This window comes from Manis pentadactyla, chromosome 5 (genome assembly GCF_030020395.1).
Source record: "Manis pentadactyla isolate mManPen7 chromosome 5, mManPen7.hap1, whole genome shotgun sequence".
NCBI classification, from domain to species: Eukaryota; Metazoa; Chordata; class Mammalia; order Pholidota; family Manidae; genus Manis; species Manis pentadactyla.
The window spans coordinates 167,100,673-167,117,324 of NC_080023.1; the positions used below are offsets into that span (position 1 = coordinate 167,100,673).

General features: G+C 44.5%; 1 protein-coding gene across 5 annotated transcripts in view; it reads left to right on the plus strand.

Annotated features, from left to right (window-relative positions):
* The first annotated feature begins 1,184 nt into the window (after positions 1 to 1,184).
* ARFGEF2 (ADP ribosylation factor guanine nucleotide exchange factor 2) overlaps positions 1,185 to 16,652 on the plus strand; it is a 92,894-nt gene continuing 77,426 nt past the window's right edge. For 2 of the 5 annotated variants that reach the window (XR_008997997.1, XM_036902036.2), the window contains exons 1-3: positions 1,185 to 1,484; positions 15,264 to 15,294; positions 15,886 to 16,009. Coding sequence is in view for 3 of the 5 variants with exons in the window: in XM_036902036.2 (XP_036757931.2) it covers positions 1,364 to 1,484; positions 15,264 to 15,294; positions 15,886 to 16,009 (276 nt within the window). In the remaining 2 variants the exon portion in view is untranslated. The remainder of the gene's footprint in view (positions 1,485 to 15,263; positions 15,295 to 15,885; positions 16,010 to 16,652) is intronic. The other 3 variants (XR_005028040.2, XM_036902037.2, XM_036902034.2) reach the window with 2 other exon arrangements.

Sequence of the window (16,652 nt, forward strand, 5' to 3'; positions counted from 1 at the left end):
GCATAGGAAGTTTCAGAGGTTTCCAAGAAAAGCACTATCTTTGCATGAGACCAACAGCACCATGGCTTCCCTGCAGGGAGGTGGGAGGTGGGAAAGGAAGGGCCCTAGGGGACACCACCAGAGGTGTTGTGGTATCATTGGCAGTGGGATGGAGCAGAAGGTGCCCTGGGGGCAGAATATCTGTCTTCTTACACTTGTTTGCAGGCTGTGTGACACCGGCAATCTGTTTCCTACGCTTATTAGAAATCCCCAGTACCTCCTGCCCCATGTACCACACTGTGAGGAACCATAGGTGATGAAAACAGACTCAGGATGTGCTCAGGGTGGTTCTGCCTGCCATGCAGGGCACAGATGCGGCACTAGACACACAGACGGTCACCTATCGGGACTACCAGGAGAGGTGGCTCTACCGCGGGGCCAGGAGGGTCATACGCTGTGTGTCTTGCCAACCGGCACCCTGCCTCTGGAGAGTGTCCGTGAGCACACCTCCTCTCTCTTCCCGCCTTCCTTTCACCTCCCCTCTCCCTCTGCCCTCCGCCCCTGCCTTTGCTCCCCGTCACCCTGCTTGTTTCCTTGCCCTTCTGTCTCATCGCCTTCACCGCCTCCCGCACCATTTCCTTTTCCACTTGGCTCCTCTCCCTTTCCTCTTCTCTGCCCTTCTCCTGACCTCTCACCCCCTGACGTTCTCCCTCCCCTCGCCTGTGGGCCTCTTCTTCGAATCCCCTCACTCGCTCTTTCCTCACCTCCTCTTCTTGCCCCTTTATCGTCTCTTCCCAATTCCCACTTTTCCAGACTTCTCTTTACCTTCCTTCCTCCCCTCCTTTCTCCTCATCGTTTCCCTTACCCTCAACTCCACTCTCCCGCTCCCCCTGGCCTTTCTCCTCCCCTTCTCTTCTTTCACCCCCAGCGCCACCTCTCCTCCCTTTCGCCACCCCTCACCTGTCCTGTCCTTCACGTCTAACCCAAGTTCCTCGCCTCCAGACCGTCTACCCACCTGCCTTCCTCACCCTCGCCCGCTCCCGGCCTCCCGGCCTCCCCGCCTCCCGGCCTCCCCGCCGCCCCGCCGCCCCGCCGCCCCGCCGCCCCGCCGCCCCGCCGCCCCGCCCCACGGCCACAGCGTAGGCCCCGCCCCCTGAGGTCACGGGGTCGACGGACGCGCGGCAGCCATAGCGGCCTCGTCAGTCACGTGGTCACGTGACGCGCTCCACCATGGCGGCGCCGTGGGGCCGCGGCTTCGCTTCCTGACGGGGCGGCGCGGACCGACGCGGCCGGTGCCGGCCGGGGCGCGGGGCCTGTAGCCTCGCCCTCCCGTTCGCTCGCGCCGCCCGCCCGCAGGGCTGACAGCCCCCGCCGGGCCGGGGCCATGCAGGAGAGTCAGACCAAGAGCATGTTCGTGTCCCGGGCCCTGGAGAAGATCCTAGCCGACAAGGAGGTGAAGCGGCCCCAGCACTCCCAGCTGCGCAGGGCCTGCCAGGTGGCGCTCGGTGGGTGAGCCGCCCGGGTCCGGCCCCGCGCCGGCCTCCTCACGCCGTCCGTTACCCAACCTGACCTCAGCCTGGCATCCAGGCCTCCCCTTTTCCCCGACCCCTAATCCACCCTCCGGGCCCTCATTATACGCCGGGGAAAACTGATTCCCTGGCAGCCCGGGACTGGCCCAAGGTCACCTAGCCAGTTGGTGACAGCCAGGGATGGTTCTCCGGCCTCTCAGCTCAGACTCTTGCCACGACTTCTTGCCGACCTGTTTCCTGGTTCCTCCCCTCACTACCCTCAGAAACAGTAGCCCTTGCCCTAAGTTTTTTCTTTACCTGCGGTCTGCCGGTTTGAGGTCCCCCATCCCAGCAGAGCGGGTGGGAAGAGCTGCCGAACTGGTTTAGGGAAACCCCTGAGGCTTGCTTTGGAAGTGCCTTATTGCAGAATGTTGTCCCTTCTGTTGGGGAATCTCCCATAACTCCATCAAAGAAGGAATGTAGAGGGTTATCCTGCACCTCCTAGGAACTGTATAGTGGGAGAGACCTGCTGCTACCGTGCATTCCGGTAAAACAGGGCCTGTGAGGGCAAACATACTTGTCTGTTTTATTCACTGCTCGATCCTCTGAACCTGTAACAGTGCCTGGGTCATAGTAAATGCTGGTTGAATGGACTCACAGATCATGGAGAGAGAAAATTTTTCATTCATAACTGCTTAAAACCGTGTTAGTTGGTTCCAGCATCAACATCCTGTTTCAGTCATTCAGCAAATATTTATCAAATGCCACTGTATACCAGGTATTTGCCCATATGGAGTTTGTATTCTAATAAGGGACCAGAATAAGTAAATACATTTAATGAAACATTTTTTGAGTACTAATAAGTATTTTTGTAAAAGTAAAAGAGCAAGATGTGATAAAGAGGGCCTGAGGAAAGTAGGGTGTCAAGAAAGTAATTCTTTCTGAGAAGGTGACATTTGAGCTGAGTACTGAAAGGCAGTAAGTATCCACCATATGGAATATGGGGGCACAGCTTTGACCAGAGCTGCCTGCAAGCTAACTCACAAACCCAATGCCTCTGGTTTGGAATTTGTAGAAAGACCTGTTTTCCTTAACAAATTGACAGAATAAATGGAATGTTTGATTCCTGGCACAGAGTTTGAGGTTACCATCAACTTTCTCCCTTCATTTGGTGCAAAGTGCAGCACTGAGATGCTTCTCTCAGGTCCTAGGAGTGGGCTTGTGAACTTTGCACTTCTCTTGAAAGAAAGTCCATGGCTTTCACCAGATTCTCAGAAGGGTCTGAGCCTCCCTCAGAGGTCAAGAACCATTGATATAGAGGTTGTTCATTCAGTAATCTGAAAACAGCTAGTCCTTTGTAATCCAGGGTTAATTGGAGGAGTTTATTGAGATTGAGATTTGTAAAGCTTTTCTCTCCAGAAAACCAATGTTAACCGTTGAGTATTGCCTTACCAGGAATGCAGGATCAAAGCAATTTGTTAGTTAGGCAAAAGCACTTCAAAGCAATTTGTTAGTTAGGCAAAAGCCCGATAGAACTCCACTTTGAAATCTGCTTGGATTCCATCCTCTCAATATTAAGAGTATTGTTGCAGAAATTTCAAAATAGTTATTTGGCAGAAAAGTTTTAATTCCCCCTTCAGAAAACAAAATTTTTACCAAGGTGTTTATCACCTTGTTGGAACCTACTTATAAAGCTGTCATGTAGGTCATAAAGGGCTGTAACATTTGAGAACTTGTTAGACACTTTTGGATTATATCTTTGTTGACATGTTCATATTTTTCCAGCCCAAATTGTGGAATGCAGATTCAGTGTTTTAGTAGTGAATTGTAAGAAATAGCCTATATAAGAAGTCATTTGACCATAGCAAATGGATGTCATGGCTTATGTCATTCTCAAATGGGGTAATAGGAAGTATTACAAGGGAACCGAATTGGTAGTGTTTAGCTGGCCATCTTTTTTAAGAGAGTAATTTTCTGTCATTGGTGTTAAATAGAACTCGCTGTTTTTACTTGTAAATAGTAGAGAACACAGAGCAAAGTGCCTGGTGTTTCACTGCGTCTCAGAGCACTGTCTTGTGTCCAGTAAAAGTAACTGAAATGAGCTTGCGTATAAGAAGCACTGCAGTGTGGCTGGTAATTTAGAGATTACCATGTTTAGATGATTGTGAATTTTGATAGGAGGAACTGTACATGATGGCTTAAAATTTAAATACTTGGGTAGAGATAGAGAGCATTTGCAGGAAACAGCTTCTGTGATATGATCCCACCAGTTGCAGTGTATTCGGGGGAGGGGACCAGGGCTGCAGGGGCTGTTTAGAGGTTAGGAGTATGTTCTCTGGACTCAAGACTGCCTGGGTTCAAGTCCCTTGCCTTCTACTTGCTGTCTGTGATCTTGCAAAGATCTTATGCCTTCCTCATAGTGTTATTATAAAGATGAAATTAGTCGACGTGAAAGAACTTAGCGTGTAGTAGTTGCTCTGCTAAGGCTTGCTATTACTTATTTTTACTATTATTGTGAGCTGCAACAAACCACAGAAACTGTAAGCGCCCTAGCTTGCTGTTCCTACCCTGTATTGGTTCCTCCTTCAGGAATGACTTACTGCTCTATTTGATTTGTAGTTGCAATAAATAAGAATGTTATTACATGAGTAAAGGGCTGTGTTTATTGGAGTGTTAACTTTCTAAACTCAGTGAAGACAGGGGTTGTTCCTTGTAAAAGCAGTGATGATCAGGGTGGAATAGGTTTGGAGTAATCCCAGGAATTTATATACACTAAATGCCAAATGCATATATGGGGACTGCCCAATTAGGGGATTGTGTCTTTCTAACCTTTATCTGGAGATACCAAAAAGAGCCTGTAAGAATATTCATCACCCCAAGGACGTTATTGCTTTTTACCTTGTTAACAAACCTTTCAGACTTCTGTTGAGGCTCATAATTACATTCTTAAACCCACTTTTTCATAACTGTCTTGTTTAAGAGCCATTTTCTCCCATGATCTTCCTTTAAATTATATTTCTGCTCTGAAATGTATGGAATTTGGAGACTTGACAAGATAATCTGTGTGTTTTTAAATTGGGTATGGAAAAATTTGGCAATGGAAAACTTTAACTGAATTGTTCTAAGTACTCTTTTCATATATATATATGTATATGATACACTTTCTTATTTAACAATTTATACAAAGTAAGGGCTGAGTACCCTATAATTGCTAGCTGTCATCATTCTCAGTCATCAGGAAAATATAAAAAGAAGAGTAAACATACCTATATGTTTTTCATATGAAATTGAGTGACTTTAAAAAAAAAAACTTTATTTTTTAGAGGAATTTTAGGTTCACAGAAAAATTGCACAGAAGGTACAGAGAATTCCCATATATGCGCTGCCCCCACAGATGCACAGCCTCCCCGACTGACAACATCCCCCACCAGAGTGGGACATTTATTAGAGTGATAAAACTACACTGACACATTATCATCATCCAGTTGAATGCCTTTTTAAGACCATGTTATGTAATAACGATGTGATATCTACCATGTACTAAGTATTTCTGTGTTCCAGGCACAGTGCCATGTGCTTTACATGCAGTTTAGTTCTTACTATTATTACCTTCTTTGAGACCCAGAGAAGTTGGCCAGCACAACTCAGGCAGTAAGCAATGAGGCAAGGGTGTGAACACTGGCAGTCTGGCTCCAGAGCCTAAGATCTTAACATTTACCATGCTGTCATTCTTCTCCACATCAAAGTTCTTATATCATACATAAAATATTCAGTGGAGTTTTTAAACGATCATTACACTGCAGTGAAATTTTGTTAAGTAAAGCATTCAGTAACCAAAGAGACCATTTTTTTTGTTAAAGTATTATTGATATACAATCTTATGTTGATTTCAAATATATAACACAATGGTTCAGCAGTTACCCATATGTTAAATTCTCACCCCCTCTAGTATGGTCACTGTCTATCAAGTAGTAAGATGTTATAGAATCATTAACTGTATTCTCTGTGCTGTACTGCCATCTCAGTGACTAACTTTTTTGTGGTTGCGAATTGTGCCCCTTTATCCCCCTTCCCCCTCCCCAAACCCTCTTCTGTGGTAACCACTAGTTTCTTCTCAGTGTAAAGAGACCATATTTTATATAGTTGAATTTAAGATGTATTTGAAAGCCTCTAAAAAGGCTGCAGCTTTTTTTCCTGCAGCTTTTTACTACATAATGTCTTTGGTTTACTTTAATGTAGGAACTAATGGAAAGAAAGAAATGAGGGTAGAGAGCTGGTTTCCCATCAGTTTTACTTGAGTTAGTAAGTTTTTCTGCTTTATGACATCTCTCTTCATCAGCACTAAAGTCTGTCTCATTAGTTCTGGACTTGCAACATGTAACTGTTGTGCATCTTTGGGTACAGCAGGCAAAGGAAAACCAAGGCTTAGAGAGCAGCTCACTTATGTCTGGACAGCCAGGTGGGAAACATCGAGAACACATGCTCTATCCTCACATATAAATCATATTTATATTTGCTGCTCTGTTTAATATATGGGCTTGGTGACCTCTGGGTCACTGGTGATTTTAGCTTGGACTGTGTTGGTGTCACAATGCAGATGAAAACCAGACTGAAGTGGGGTGAGGCAGGAGTGGGAGGTGAGGAAATACACAGCAGAGACAACTGTTCCCCAAAGTTTGGCTGTGATGGGAAGGAGAGGAGGGAAATGGGAATCATGGGAATTTCTTTTCTTTTTTTAAAGATAGAAAAGACTTAGACTTGTTTAGATGTTATTGGGAAGGAGGCAGTTAAGGCAGTACATTCATAAATCTTAGTTGTATATTAATGTACAAAAAACATTCAACAAACATTTACACTTCCATATGATGTGTGGTAGATTGCTTTTGCCTCCATATGATGTTCTAATTTTGAAGTTCAGAATGACTATTCCCACCATTAGGAAGAACCTAAATGCAAAATTTGAAAAATAGCAAGTAAAGTGGGGCTTTCAGTTGAAATACAGAATAAAGCCTTTAATTTTAGCAAATTCTGGTGTTTCAATTAGATATTTTGTTTACAAATACTATAGATTATGAAAGTTTTGAGAAATAACAGGATTTGAGACCCTGCCAGATTATTTTGTTGAAAAGCTTTATGACGATTTCCTCTGGAGGGCATTTGTCTAGAAGCAGTATCTAAAAATTGGGTTTTGATTATTGAAGAGCATTTATTTATTGGATTGGCAGAAAATTCATTAAGAGCTGAGTTGGAAACTTTGCTTATTGATTTGAGCCTCAGTTTCTGAGATGGTAAAAGTGGTGACACCTCTGTCCCAAGATTATTGTAAAGTTTACATGAACTAATGCAAGCAGTAAAGTAACACAGTGCCCGGCACCTGACAGAGGGGGTGCTGAGATGCAGAGGCACCAGAGAAGGAACTGAATACGGGCTCTTCTCTTCCTCCCCTGGTAGTTGGTTTATGGACAGTTTATGGATGTTTTTGCTAGTCTCTGACATTTCAACACCCATGAAGCAAGTGGTTGAATGAATTTAGAGCTCAGTCCTGTACTTGTAACTCTCAGAGGAGGGGAGCCTCTGTAAGCAGTGCTGGGGAAAACAGTGAGACTGTTCTTTATGGAAAAGAGCAAACTTGTGAAAACGTGAACTTAATCAGCAATTCCATGGAGTCTCCTGTATAAATAGCTCAGGGCTGTATTTAGTTCTCACTGGTTTCACAAGGCCTCCCAGGAAAATACTTGACTTTCTTTCCAGCAAGTTTATCTTAGGCAATAGTTTTATGTTTGCTCGTTCATTCCTGGAGTCTTCCTGTAAGACGGTTCTTTTGATTTTCTTTCTTGATTGTACATAAGTCTTCTGGCTTTTTTATTAGGTATATTATTAGGTTTCATAGATTTGTGGGGAGAATAGCTTTCTTATGCCAGGACATAAAAATTCTTAAATTTTCCCTCAGTCCTAGGGAGCAGTAAGTCCGTATTTGTTCTTTACATAGTCCTTTTTTGTCTGTTGACTGAACCAGGCTGACTTGCATTCTGAAGGTATTTATTTGGGTGTCAGACCTGGTTGGTATCTTGATACAAGGCAAACAAAACAAAAAAAGGACCCTCCTTTCATGGACTTTGCAGGTAATGGAGAAGGGCATTTGTCAAATGACAATGTCTTCTGGGTCATACTAACAACCTAAGTCCTGTGAAGTAGAGAAACCTGGTCCTGCAAGGGAAATTGAACAAAGGGGTGAGGGAAAATTTCTCTGAGGAAGTCTTGAGATCTGATTGATAAGTAAGAGTTAATAAAAAGTCAAGCAATTAAAAGAGGCCACTGTGTGGTTACATTGAGTATATGGGTAGGGTGAGTTTTAGGGATAACATGGGAGAGAGAGACCAGACCACCATGCAGGACCTTCAGTGTCAATGGTGAGGAATTTGATTTTCAAACCAGAAGCAGTGAGACAGGGTTCTAAACATTAAAGGAGGAGATAGGAAGGTCAGGTTTGTATTTTGGGAAGATCACTTGGGCCGTTGTGTTCAGAACATCTTAGTGGAAGACCACAGGGATTGCCCAGGGGTCAGTGAGGAGGCAGTTACCATCATCCCGGTGTGAGATGTTGGTGGCCTGACGTGGTGGTGACGGTAGAAATAGAGCAAAGCAAATGTTTTCCCTACTGTTTGGAAGGTAAAGCTAACAAAACCTGGTGATGGATTGGATAAGAATAGGAGGAGGATTGGTAAGGCTGACTGACAATCTTAAGTTTCTGACTCATCCAACTGGTTGGATGGTGGTGCCATTTTTTAGATGAGAGTGTGGCAAGACTGTCTGGGGAGAGAGTTGGGGGGGATTTTATCTGAGTTGGAACCTGGATATGTTGAGTTTCACCAGCCTTTGAGCTTCCAAACAAGCAGGTGGAGTAGGAAGTGGACAGATGGGCGAGCCTGTTGTTCGTGAGGCAGGCCTGGGCTGGAGACTGTGGAGTCACCAGAACCTAGGTGGAAATGAAGGTGTAGATGAGGATGAAGGCCTGGGGAAAGAGTAGATGTAAAGGAGGGGCAAGGGAGCCTAGGCCTGGCCTGCGGAGCGCCAGCTCCCTGGTTGGGCAGAGGAGGCAGAGTCTGCAAAAGAAGTGGAGAGGAGAAGAGGCAAGAAGCAGACAGCAGATGAGAATGTGTGCGTATCAAGCCAGAAATAGAGAAAATGTCAAGGAGGGTGAGGTCAGGACAGTCAGGTGCTACATGGAGGTCATGTCAGCTGGAGAATGGAAAAATGCCCACAGATTTAGAGACACATGGGTCACTATTGATTTTAGCTTGGGCTGTGTTGGTGGCGCAATGCAGGTGAAAGGCAGACTGGAGTGGGTTGAGGCAGGAGTGGGAGGTGAGGAAATAGACTTGAGTACAAACAACTATTTCCCAAAGTTCAGCTGTGTTGCGAAGGGGAGGAGGGAGATGTAGATCATGGAAGTCGGTTTTGTTGTTTTGTTTATTTAAAGGTAGAGGAGATTTGAACCTATTTAAATGTCACTGGGAAGGGAGTCAGTTGAGGGAGAGGAACTTGGACCAAGTAGGCTGGGGGCAGGGTTGTAGAAGTGCAATCAGAGAGGTAGCAGTAAAGAGAGAGACTAGTTTATTCATTCAACAGATACTAAGTGCCTGCCCTGAGCCTAGAAATTCCTGGGTGCTCGGAATTCAGCACAGAACAGAAAAAAGTCTATATTGTCATGGAATTTATGTTTTCTGGGGAAGACAGATAATAAATGAATTGATACAGAGTATGTCCAGGGTGGTAACATACTGTGAAGAAAGATTAAAAAAATAAATCAGAGTAAAGTGAAAAACTAAAGCAGGTAAGGAGATACAGAAAGACAAGGACGGGTTGGGTGGCAGTTTTGGGTGATTGAGGGAAGGCCTTTCTGAAGAGGTGACATTTGTACAGTGATGCAAAGAAAGTGAGGGGGTGGGCCATGTGGATATCTGGGAGAGGGAAGACATTCCAGGCAGCAGGATAAACTGCTGCAAAGGCCCTGAAATAGGACTTTGGACCAAGTAGGCAGGTGGCAGGGTTGTAGAAGTACCATCAGAGAGAGAGCACAGGGCCGGAGATTGGGAGGCCAAGGTCAAGATTTTGGATTTTACTCAGCAAGAGATGAGACACCAGTGCAATTTTGAGCCAAGGAGCTGATGTAATGTGATTTATATTACACAGTTATGGATAATCTGTTTGGAACAGATGTGTGTAATCTGGTTTACATTTTAAAGGACCCCCTCTGGGTGCTGTGTGAAAAAAGATTTGGGGTGGAAGGGTGAGAGCTGAAGCAGTGGTACCTATTAACAGGCTGTTGCAGTGGTCCAAATGGGCAGTGATGGTGGCCCAGCCTACGGTAATGGTGGCCAGCACAGTGAGAAGTGTTCAGATTCTAGACAGTACAGAGAGCATGATAGTCTGGAGAGGGCAGGTAGGGATGGGAGACCACAGAGGTGGTGGGTTTGGACACTGTCTTCTAGGAGGAGAAAGCAGAGGCTGGGTATAAAGGTAGGCCAGTTTGTAGGCTCACCAACTGGAAGTTGAGGGAGTCTCCTTGTGGTGGCTTCTAATATATGCATGAAATAGAAGGCTGCTCCATCAGTTGTGGGTAAAGATGAATGGCAGTGATTAGGAGGGGAGAGGGGGTATTTGAGGAGAGTGTAGAAATGTGCAGTAGTTTTTGTGAGGAGTTGGGGAAGATGGGCCTACCTGGCAGTGTTTAGGTTCCCTTTGTGGTTGGTGATTATGGCTTTATAGACCTGTTGACTTGCACTGTCGTCACAGGTCTGGTTGTTAGGTGGAGGCAGGTCAAAATGAGATGGTAGTATAATCTAATTTGGGGATTTTGCCAGAAGTTAAGACTGAAGGTCAGAGAAAGTCAAGGCTATTGATTGCCTGTTACTCAGGTAATAATCCTGCTAATGGGACCCATCCTGGCAAATGAAGAAAAGAAAAGCTGACATGTTGACCTTGTCAAAGTCTGGCTGGCCAAAGAATGGCTCTGCTGAGAGGAGTTGAGAGGTCAGCTGGAAGGCAAGGAGGCTATGGGCAGAGGATAGGAAGGAGCTGGAAGCGTTACAGTTCCACATGGGACAGGCTTGGAGTCGGGGAGGAGGTCATCAGAGGGGACTTGAAGGAATAGAGGGCAGCAGGGGTTTGCACAGCAGGGAGTGGTGGGGCAAGTCAGATGTGTGAGGGGAGTTAAAGGTCGTGTCTTTGAGGAAGTTGACTGGTGATGGGGTTGCTGAGGTTGGTGAGGGTCCTGTGGGACTCAGCTTGGGAGTAGAGCGGAGAATGTGAGCCAGTGCCAAAGCTGCTGGTGAATTGGGTGGGGGAAGGATATCACCTGAGAACTGGTAGATGACAGGGATGCCCAGAAAGGAATTCCCAGGAAGATCGTGGGGCTTTTCAACTGAAGCTGCCGCACCCCACTCCCGTCTCCCTCCTTTCCAGCCTGCTCATTTATTACTGCTAATAGCCCAGTTGACAGTGGGAAAGTGGTGCCTGTGAAAATGTGAAGCAATAAACTGGAGCAGGTGTGTCCTCCATATGCTCCCTTCACCCATCCTCCTCCTTCTCCTCACTGAAGGGTTCTGGAGTGTCCACTCTGAAGCATACAGCCTGGGTGCGAATCCTCATCTTCACGGTAGCACTTCCTGCTCTGACTGTGGGCAAGTGACTTCACCTGTCTGTGCCCACATTCCTCACCTGTGTAACAGTTATGGGCTAAGAGTTCTCCTGCCTTTCTAGGTTGTGCTGAGGGTCAGATGGGCAGCTGTTCACTGTTGTTATTATGATTTGGGCTCCACTTAACCTTCTTTTGGTTCCACCATGGCACTAAAGATTTTGCACTATGGCTGACTCCTGTTGTAAGTTAAGAGAGCAAGAGAACTGACATTTATTGACCACCTGCTGTATGCCAGACACTGCCTTAGCCATTAACCTAACAATCTCTCTCTCACGGATTTGTCAAGAGAATTACTCACACCCAACTGCCCTGGAGCATGCAGTCTCTGGAGCATATAGGGCAGCCTTTATCATCTGCAATTTTTAGAGTAGGAGATCAAGATTTAGGGAGGTTTAATAACCCTACCTGGCATTATTCAGCTAATAAGATCGCGCATCTATTCCTTCTCTTTCAAGCTATCTGTGAGACTTCCCCCAACCCCCCGCTACACCTTTTCCCTCTTCCTTTTTCTACCTCTTTTTAATGGAAAATATTTGTATTATCAAAATAGATCCAGAAGCCAACCATTAGGTCATTCCATAGGAAGCTACCTGTGCTGCTTTCTGGCCATTTCCAGCCTGCAAAAATGGCACTTTAGTGTCGTTCAGGCTGGTATTTCTGCCCCCACAACCACCACCCTTCTCCAAGCTCCCAGCATTCCTTTTCTGGATTATTAGCAGTAGCCTCTTGATTGGATTCCCTGTGGGGCTCACAGAGCGTACAAACATCATTGCTTTGAGCTGTGGTCGCAGCATTCACGGTTTGGGTTGGTGATAGCAAAATATCCTGGCCACCCTCCACTTTATACTCAAAACAGCAGCCAGACTGCTCTGTCAAAACGTAGCTCAGCTCAGGCCACTCCCCCACTTCCCTCCAGGGGCTTCCCATCATCTGTACCCCTGCTGTGCCTAGTGAAAGGATTTTTCAAAATTCTTTTCTTTAACAAAAGTGGCTTAAAGAGTGCAACAATTCCTAATTCTTGTAGGAATACTTGAGTATAAATTAAGAGAACTAAAGAGAATCTATGAGCATATGTTTTGCGACCATGGCTTCTTGGCCTTCTGCCGTAACTGTCCCTGGTAATTTCCTCATTCCTGCTCTCCGCTGAGGTAGGTGTTCTCCATAGGCTGTGCCCTGCACCGCGCTGCTGCAGGTTTCTCTGAGCCCTGTTCATTCCCCCTGGAAAACCCGAGTGCACCTTCAGTGCAGCAGGCAGGGAAAGGGGGTGGGAGGACTCAGAGCCAGGGTTGTACTAGTCTCGTTGAGGACAGGTGGGGCTCACAGAGAGTGCAAACATCATTGCTTTGAGCTGTGGTTGCAGCATTCACGGTTTGTGCTGGTGATAGCAAAAGCAGCATTTATATTGTTCTGCATTATGGTTTACAGAGTAACTTTGCATGCTTATTTGAGTCATGGTACCCAAGATGTTATGAACACAGGTTCTGGAGCCCAATTTTCTGGGTTCACATCCCAGCTCCATCACTTACTAGCTTGTAACCTCCCTGGGTCTTGTTTCTTCATCTGTAAAATTTAGTAAAGTTTGGCCTTGAGCCCTAGTCCTCTGGCCCCTTAGTTGCTCTTTGCTCCTTGGCCCATCAACATTTCACTTGTATAAAACTAGATGTTTTTTCTTCATAGTATTGGTGATAGTTGTTAAAGGCCATTTTTATCCCCTACAGGTACTTTTTTTGTAGCCAGTTGGAGTACTTTCTCTTCGATTTTTCCCAATCCTTAAAGCAAAGGTCACAAACTGGTAGTCGAGGATCAGGGCAGCCTGCAAACCATTTTATTTGAGGTTAATATTTTAATAAGTAGTTAAAGTTGCTTGAACTATAGTCAGAGTTTTTACTTAAAATCTGTGTTTTGACCTCTGGAAAAATCAGAACAGCTGGTACCTCTGGCCTCAGTGTGCTGGGCCTGAGGCTCTGCTGTGTCCCTTGCCCTGTTGGGTGGGGAAGGAGTCCTCCCTGCCCCTAATGTCTTAACACCCACCAGGGCTCTCCTTGAGGTCCCCTGCCTGGCCTCCACAGTGTATAACCTCTGCACTTGACTTTATTACCCTGAGTGCCTCAGTAAGTCAGCAGCAGCCCTGGTGATTGAGGCATCCAGTGGTGGGTTGGCACCAGTGGCATTCCCAAACAGACTGTTTTAGAGCTAGAGGCTAACACAAACTCTAGTGAAGGCCCAATTGCTTCAGATACGTTTACCATCTAAACTTAACTCTAACCAGGTAACCGTGATTGGAGGAAACGTTGCATTTGAGTTTGGGCGGCATGCCCCTCTGATGGATAACACAGTGACAGAGATCTTACCACCAAGCAGAGCTTTGATATTATGGGTATAGATTTCTACAGCCTGAAAGCTTAGCTACCAACCTCTTGGGCTGGATCTCCTGGGATAGCCTAGGGATCTTAGTTCCTGAAAGCCAGAGCTACTTCATTAGTGTGGATTCTCATTCCTGAAAGGCAGGAACCATGCCTCCAAGCTCTCTTTAACAGACCTTGTGTGCCACAGGCCTTATGGTCCATGAGCAAGATGCTTGTTGACAGTCATCTGGCTGCTTCTCTCCTGTTTTCTTAGGTATGTAGTAAGAAGACATTGAGAGACTGGCTTGAAGGTTAGAAATTACCACCTTTAGTGAGTCTAGTTACTCAGTTTTTACTTCCTAAAGTTCAATCTAGAATAGAGTTGTCCAAGAAAAGAAAATTCATAACTTCCGAACTGTGTTCTGGGGTTGCTAGGACAGCTATGCCATAGTCAAACCACTGGCTCTCAAGAGATTGTGCAAAGAGGGCTGGCCTCTTGGAGATTCTCTGAATACATGGCATTCAGAGTAGAACTGCTTCACTGGTCTGCTTTGATAATACGTTGAGCCTGCAAAGCCTTACATGTTAGAATATATTCAACTGAGTGGGTAGTGGGGAGTTCTGTGTATTTAGGTAGGGTATTCTGCTGTTTCAAGGGCACAAAACTTTGTCCTCCTGGAAACAGGACTGTCTCTTTTAGATTGTGATTTCTGAATAATGATACTTTATGTCCATAGCCTTAACTGTGTAGTTGTAATCTCCATGGTAAAGATTTTTAAATTAACTTTAATGTGTAAAAATCATCCAGCCTTAACATAACAGTATGAAAGTAGTTAATACCACTGAACTGTATACTTAAAAATGGTTAAGATGGTAAATTTTATGTTATGTATATGTCACAGTTTTTTAAAAAGTGTTTTCTATTAAAATAAAAAAGTATATATGTTTATCATAGAGAATGTGAAAAAGAGAAAAAATTGTCATCTCATCACTTAGAGAGCTTTCAGTATTTTATTACATTTGTTTCTAACCTATGCGTATTTTTACAGCGTTGAGATGGTACTGGAGCACCGTAACATTGTGCTGGCTGTCATTAACACACATTTTGCAGAATAGGAACATAGCTAGAATATGGACTGTGGGGCTAAAATATCTGAGTTCCAATTCTTGCTCCCCAGGTCTGGATATGTAACAGGAAGCAAGTTACCTAACCTTTCTGTGCCTTAGTTTCTCATCTAAATCAGTGATTCTCAACTGGGGCACCTTTTCCCCAGGGGACACTTGGGAATGTCTGGAAACATCTCTGGTTTTCAAAACCGCAGGGAGTTGCTGCTGGCATCCAGCTGGTAGAGGCCAGGGATTGTGGACTGCATAGGACGGCCCGTAGTGAATTCTCCGTTCCTAGATGCCAGTCGTGCTAAGTAAATAAGATTGAAATATTAGTACCTACCTCTGAGGATTGTTGAGAGGATCAAATTAATTAAGGTATGTTAAGTATTTAGAACAATGCATAGCATATAGTAATGCTAGGTTAAGTGTTAGCTATTATTATTGTTATTATAATCACTTTTTATCACTTCATATCAGCATGTCTGTACTTAAAAATCTTATAAGCATTCTTTTTACTATTATCAGAATGTCTTTTTAATGTCTCTTTAACTTTTAAAACAAGAGTTTTCTTGTATGTAAATACTGCATTCTCCTAACATGCCTTTTTTTCTCCCCCATCAGATGAAATTAAAGCAGAAATAGAAAAGCAGAGGTAAGTGTTTACCTAGCTGAAATACAATGTTTAGGGAGTAGGTGGCGGTTGTGCATGTTTTCCCATATTTCTCATCTCAGGGGTAGCCATGATCTCCTAGCTCAGTACTGGGCACACAGCAGGTATGTGTTTGATATTAACAGATGTTAACAGTTCTTGGCTCAGTAATTGCATGTTTGGAGGATAGGGTTAGGAAGATTCAAGTCAATACTGTTGTACCTTTTCTTGACAGAAGAGGCAAAGCCCTTGTCTCTTGGATGTCATACTTCCTTAGGCAGGAGAGCAACTTGCCTTGTAAATGGCTGCTTCTCATCTTCATAGTAATGAAGCCACCTAGTCACATTTCAGAAATAGCTGTAACCAGGATTCAGTCCATACAACTTCTAATCAGAGACTGTCCTCTGTACACAGCATGTTGGTGTTTTGTCCTCACGCATGTGTTTCCACTTCTAATTGTCCGACCTCACAGATTAAGTTTGCAGGCATTTTTAATTAAATGATTGCAAGTGGGATAGGATGTTAGAGAGAGGTGTAGGAAAAGCAAACTTTTTTTTTCATGTCCTCTCTCACCCTCTCCTGCTTTTTTCCTAGGCTTGGCACTGCCGCACCACCGAAGGCAAACTTCATTGAAGCTGACAAGTATTTCCTTCCCTTTGAGCTAGCATGCCAGTCCAAGTCCCCACGGGTGGTCAGCACGTCCCTTGACTGCTTGCAGGTACCATCTTTAAACTTGGTGGTGTAAAGGGGTTCTTTCCAAGCAACGGGTGGTCCTTACACAGGATTGTGCTGGTGACCCCCTGATATACTCAGAATGCTCTCGTAGGTGCTGAAGAAAGGTACAATCCAACTTACTCTTTATGGAGGTCATATGAGGGAGGGAAGAGTGAGGGGTCTGACCGCCTTAGCTAAAACAAGAATTTGTTTCCCTAAAAATATTTTGTTGGTCTCATGTATGTTTTTCTAAATGAAACTCTTAGCATTAATTGTGATATTTGGTACATGTGGGCATGTGAGATATTTTTTTCAACTTTCTTGATGGCATTATCCTAATTTATAATATCAAGTAGAGAAATAGATATAATCAATTCTCACTATTTGTGTTAATATTCTGTAAAGTCACTGTGAATACTGAATAAGTAAATACTGAACCATTGTTCCCAGAGGAAATAGTGGGTTAGGTTCATGTGAGCCTCTGCTCTCAACATGTCCATCAACACATCACTACATCATTTTTTTCTTTGTGTGTTTCTATTTAAAGACACCTTATTTAATATATATTATTGATTCACATGCCTCAACAAAGCTTATCTAATACGTGTAATTTCTCCATAAAGCACTGTGTTCTTGCTCTTAGAAAT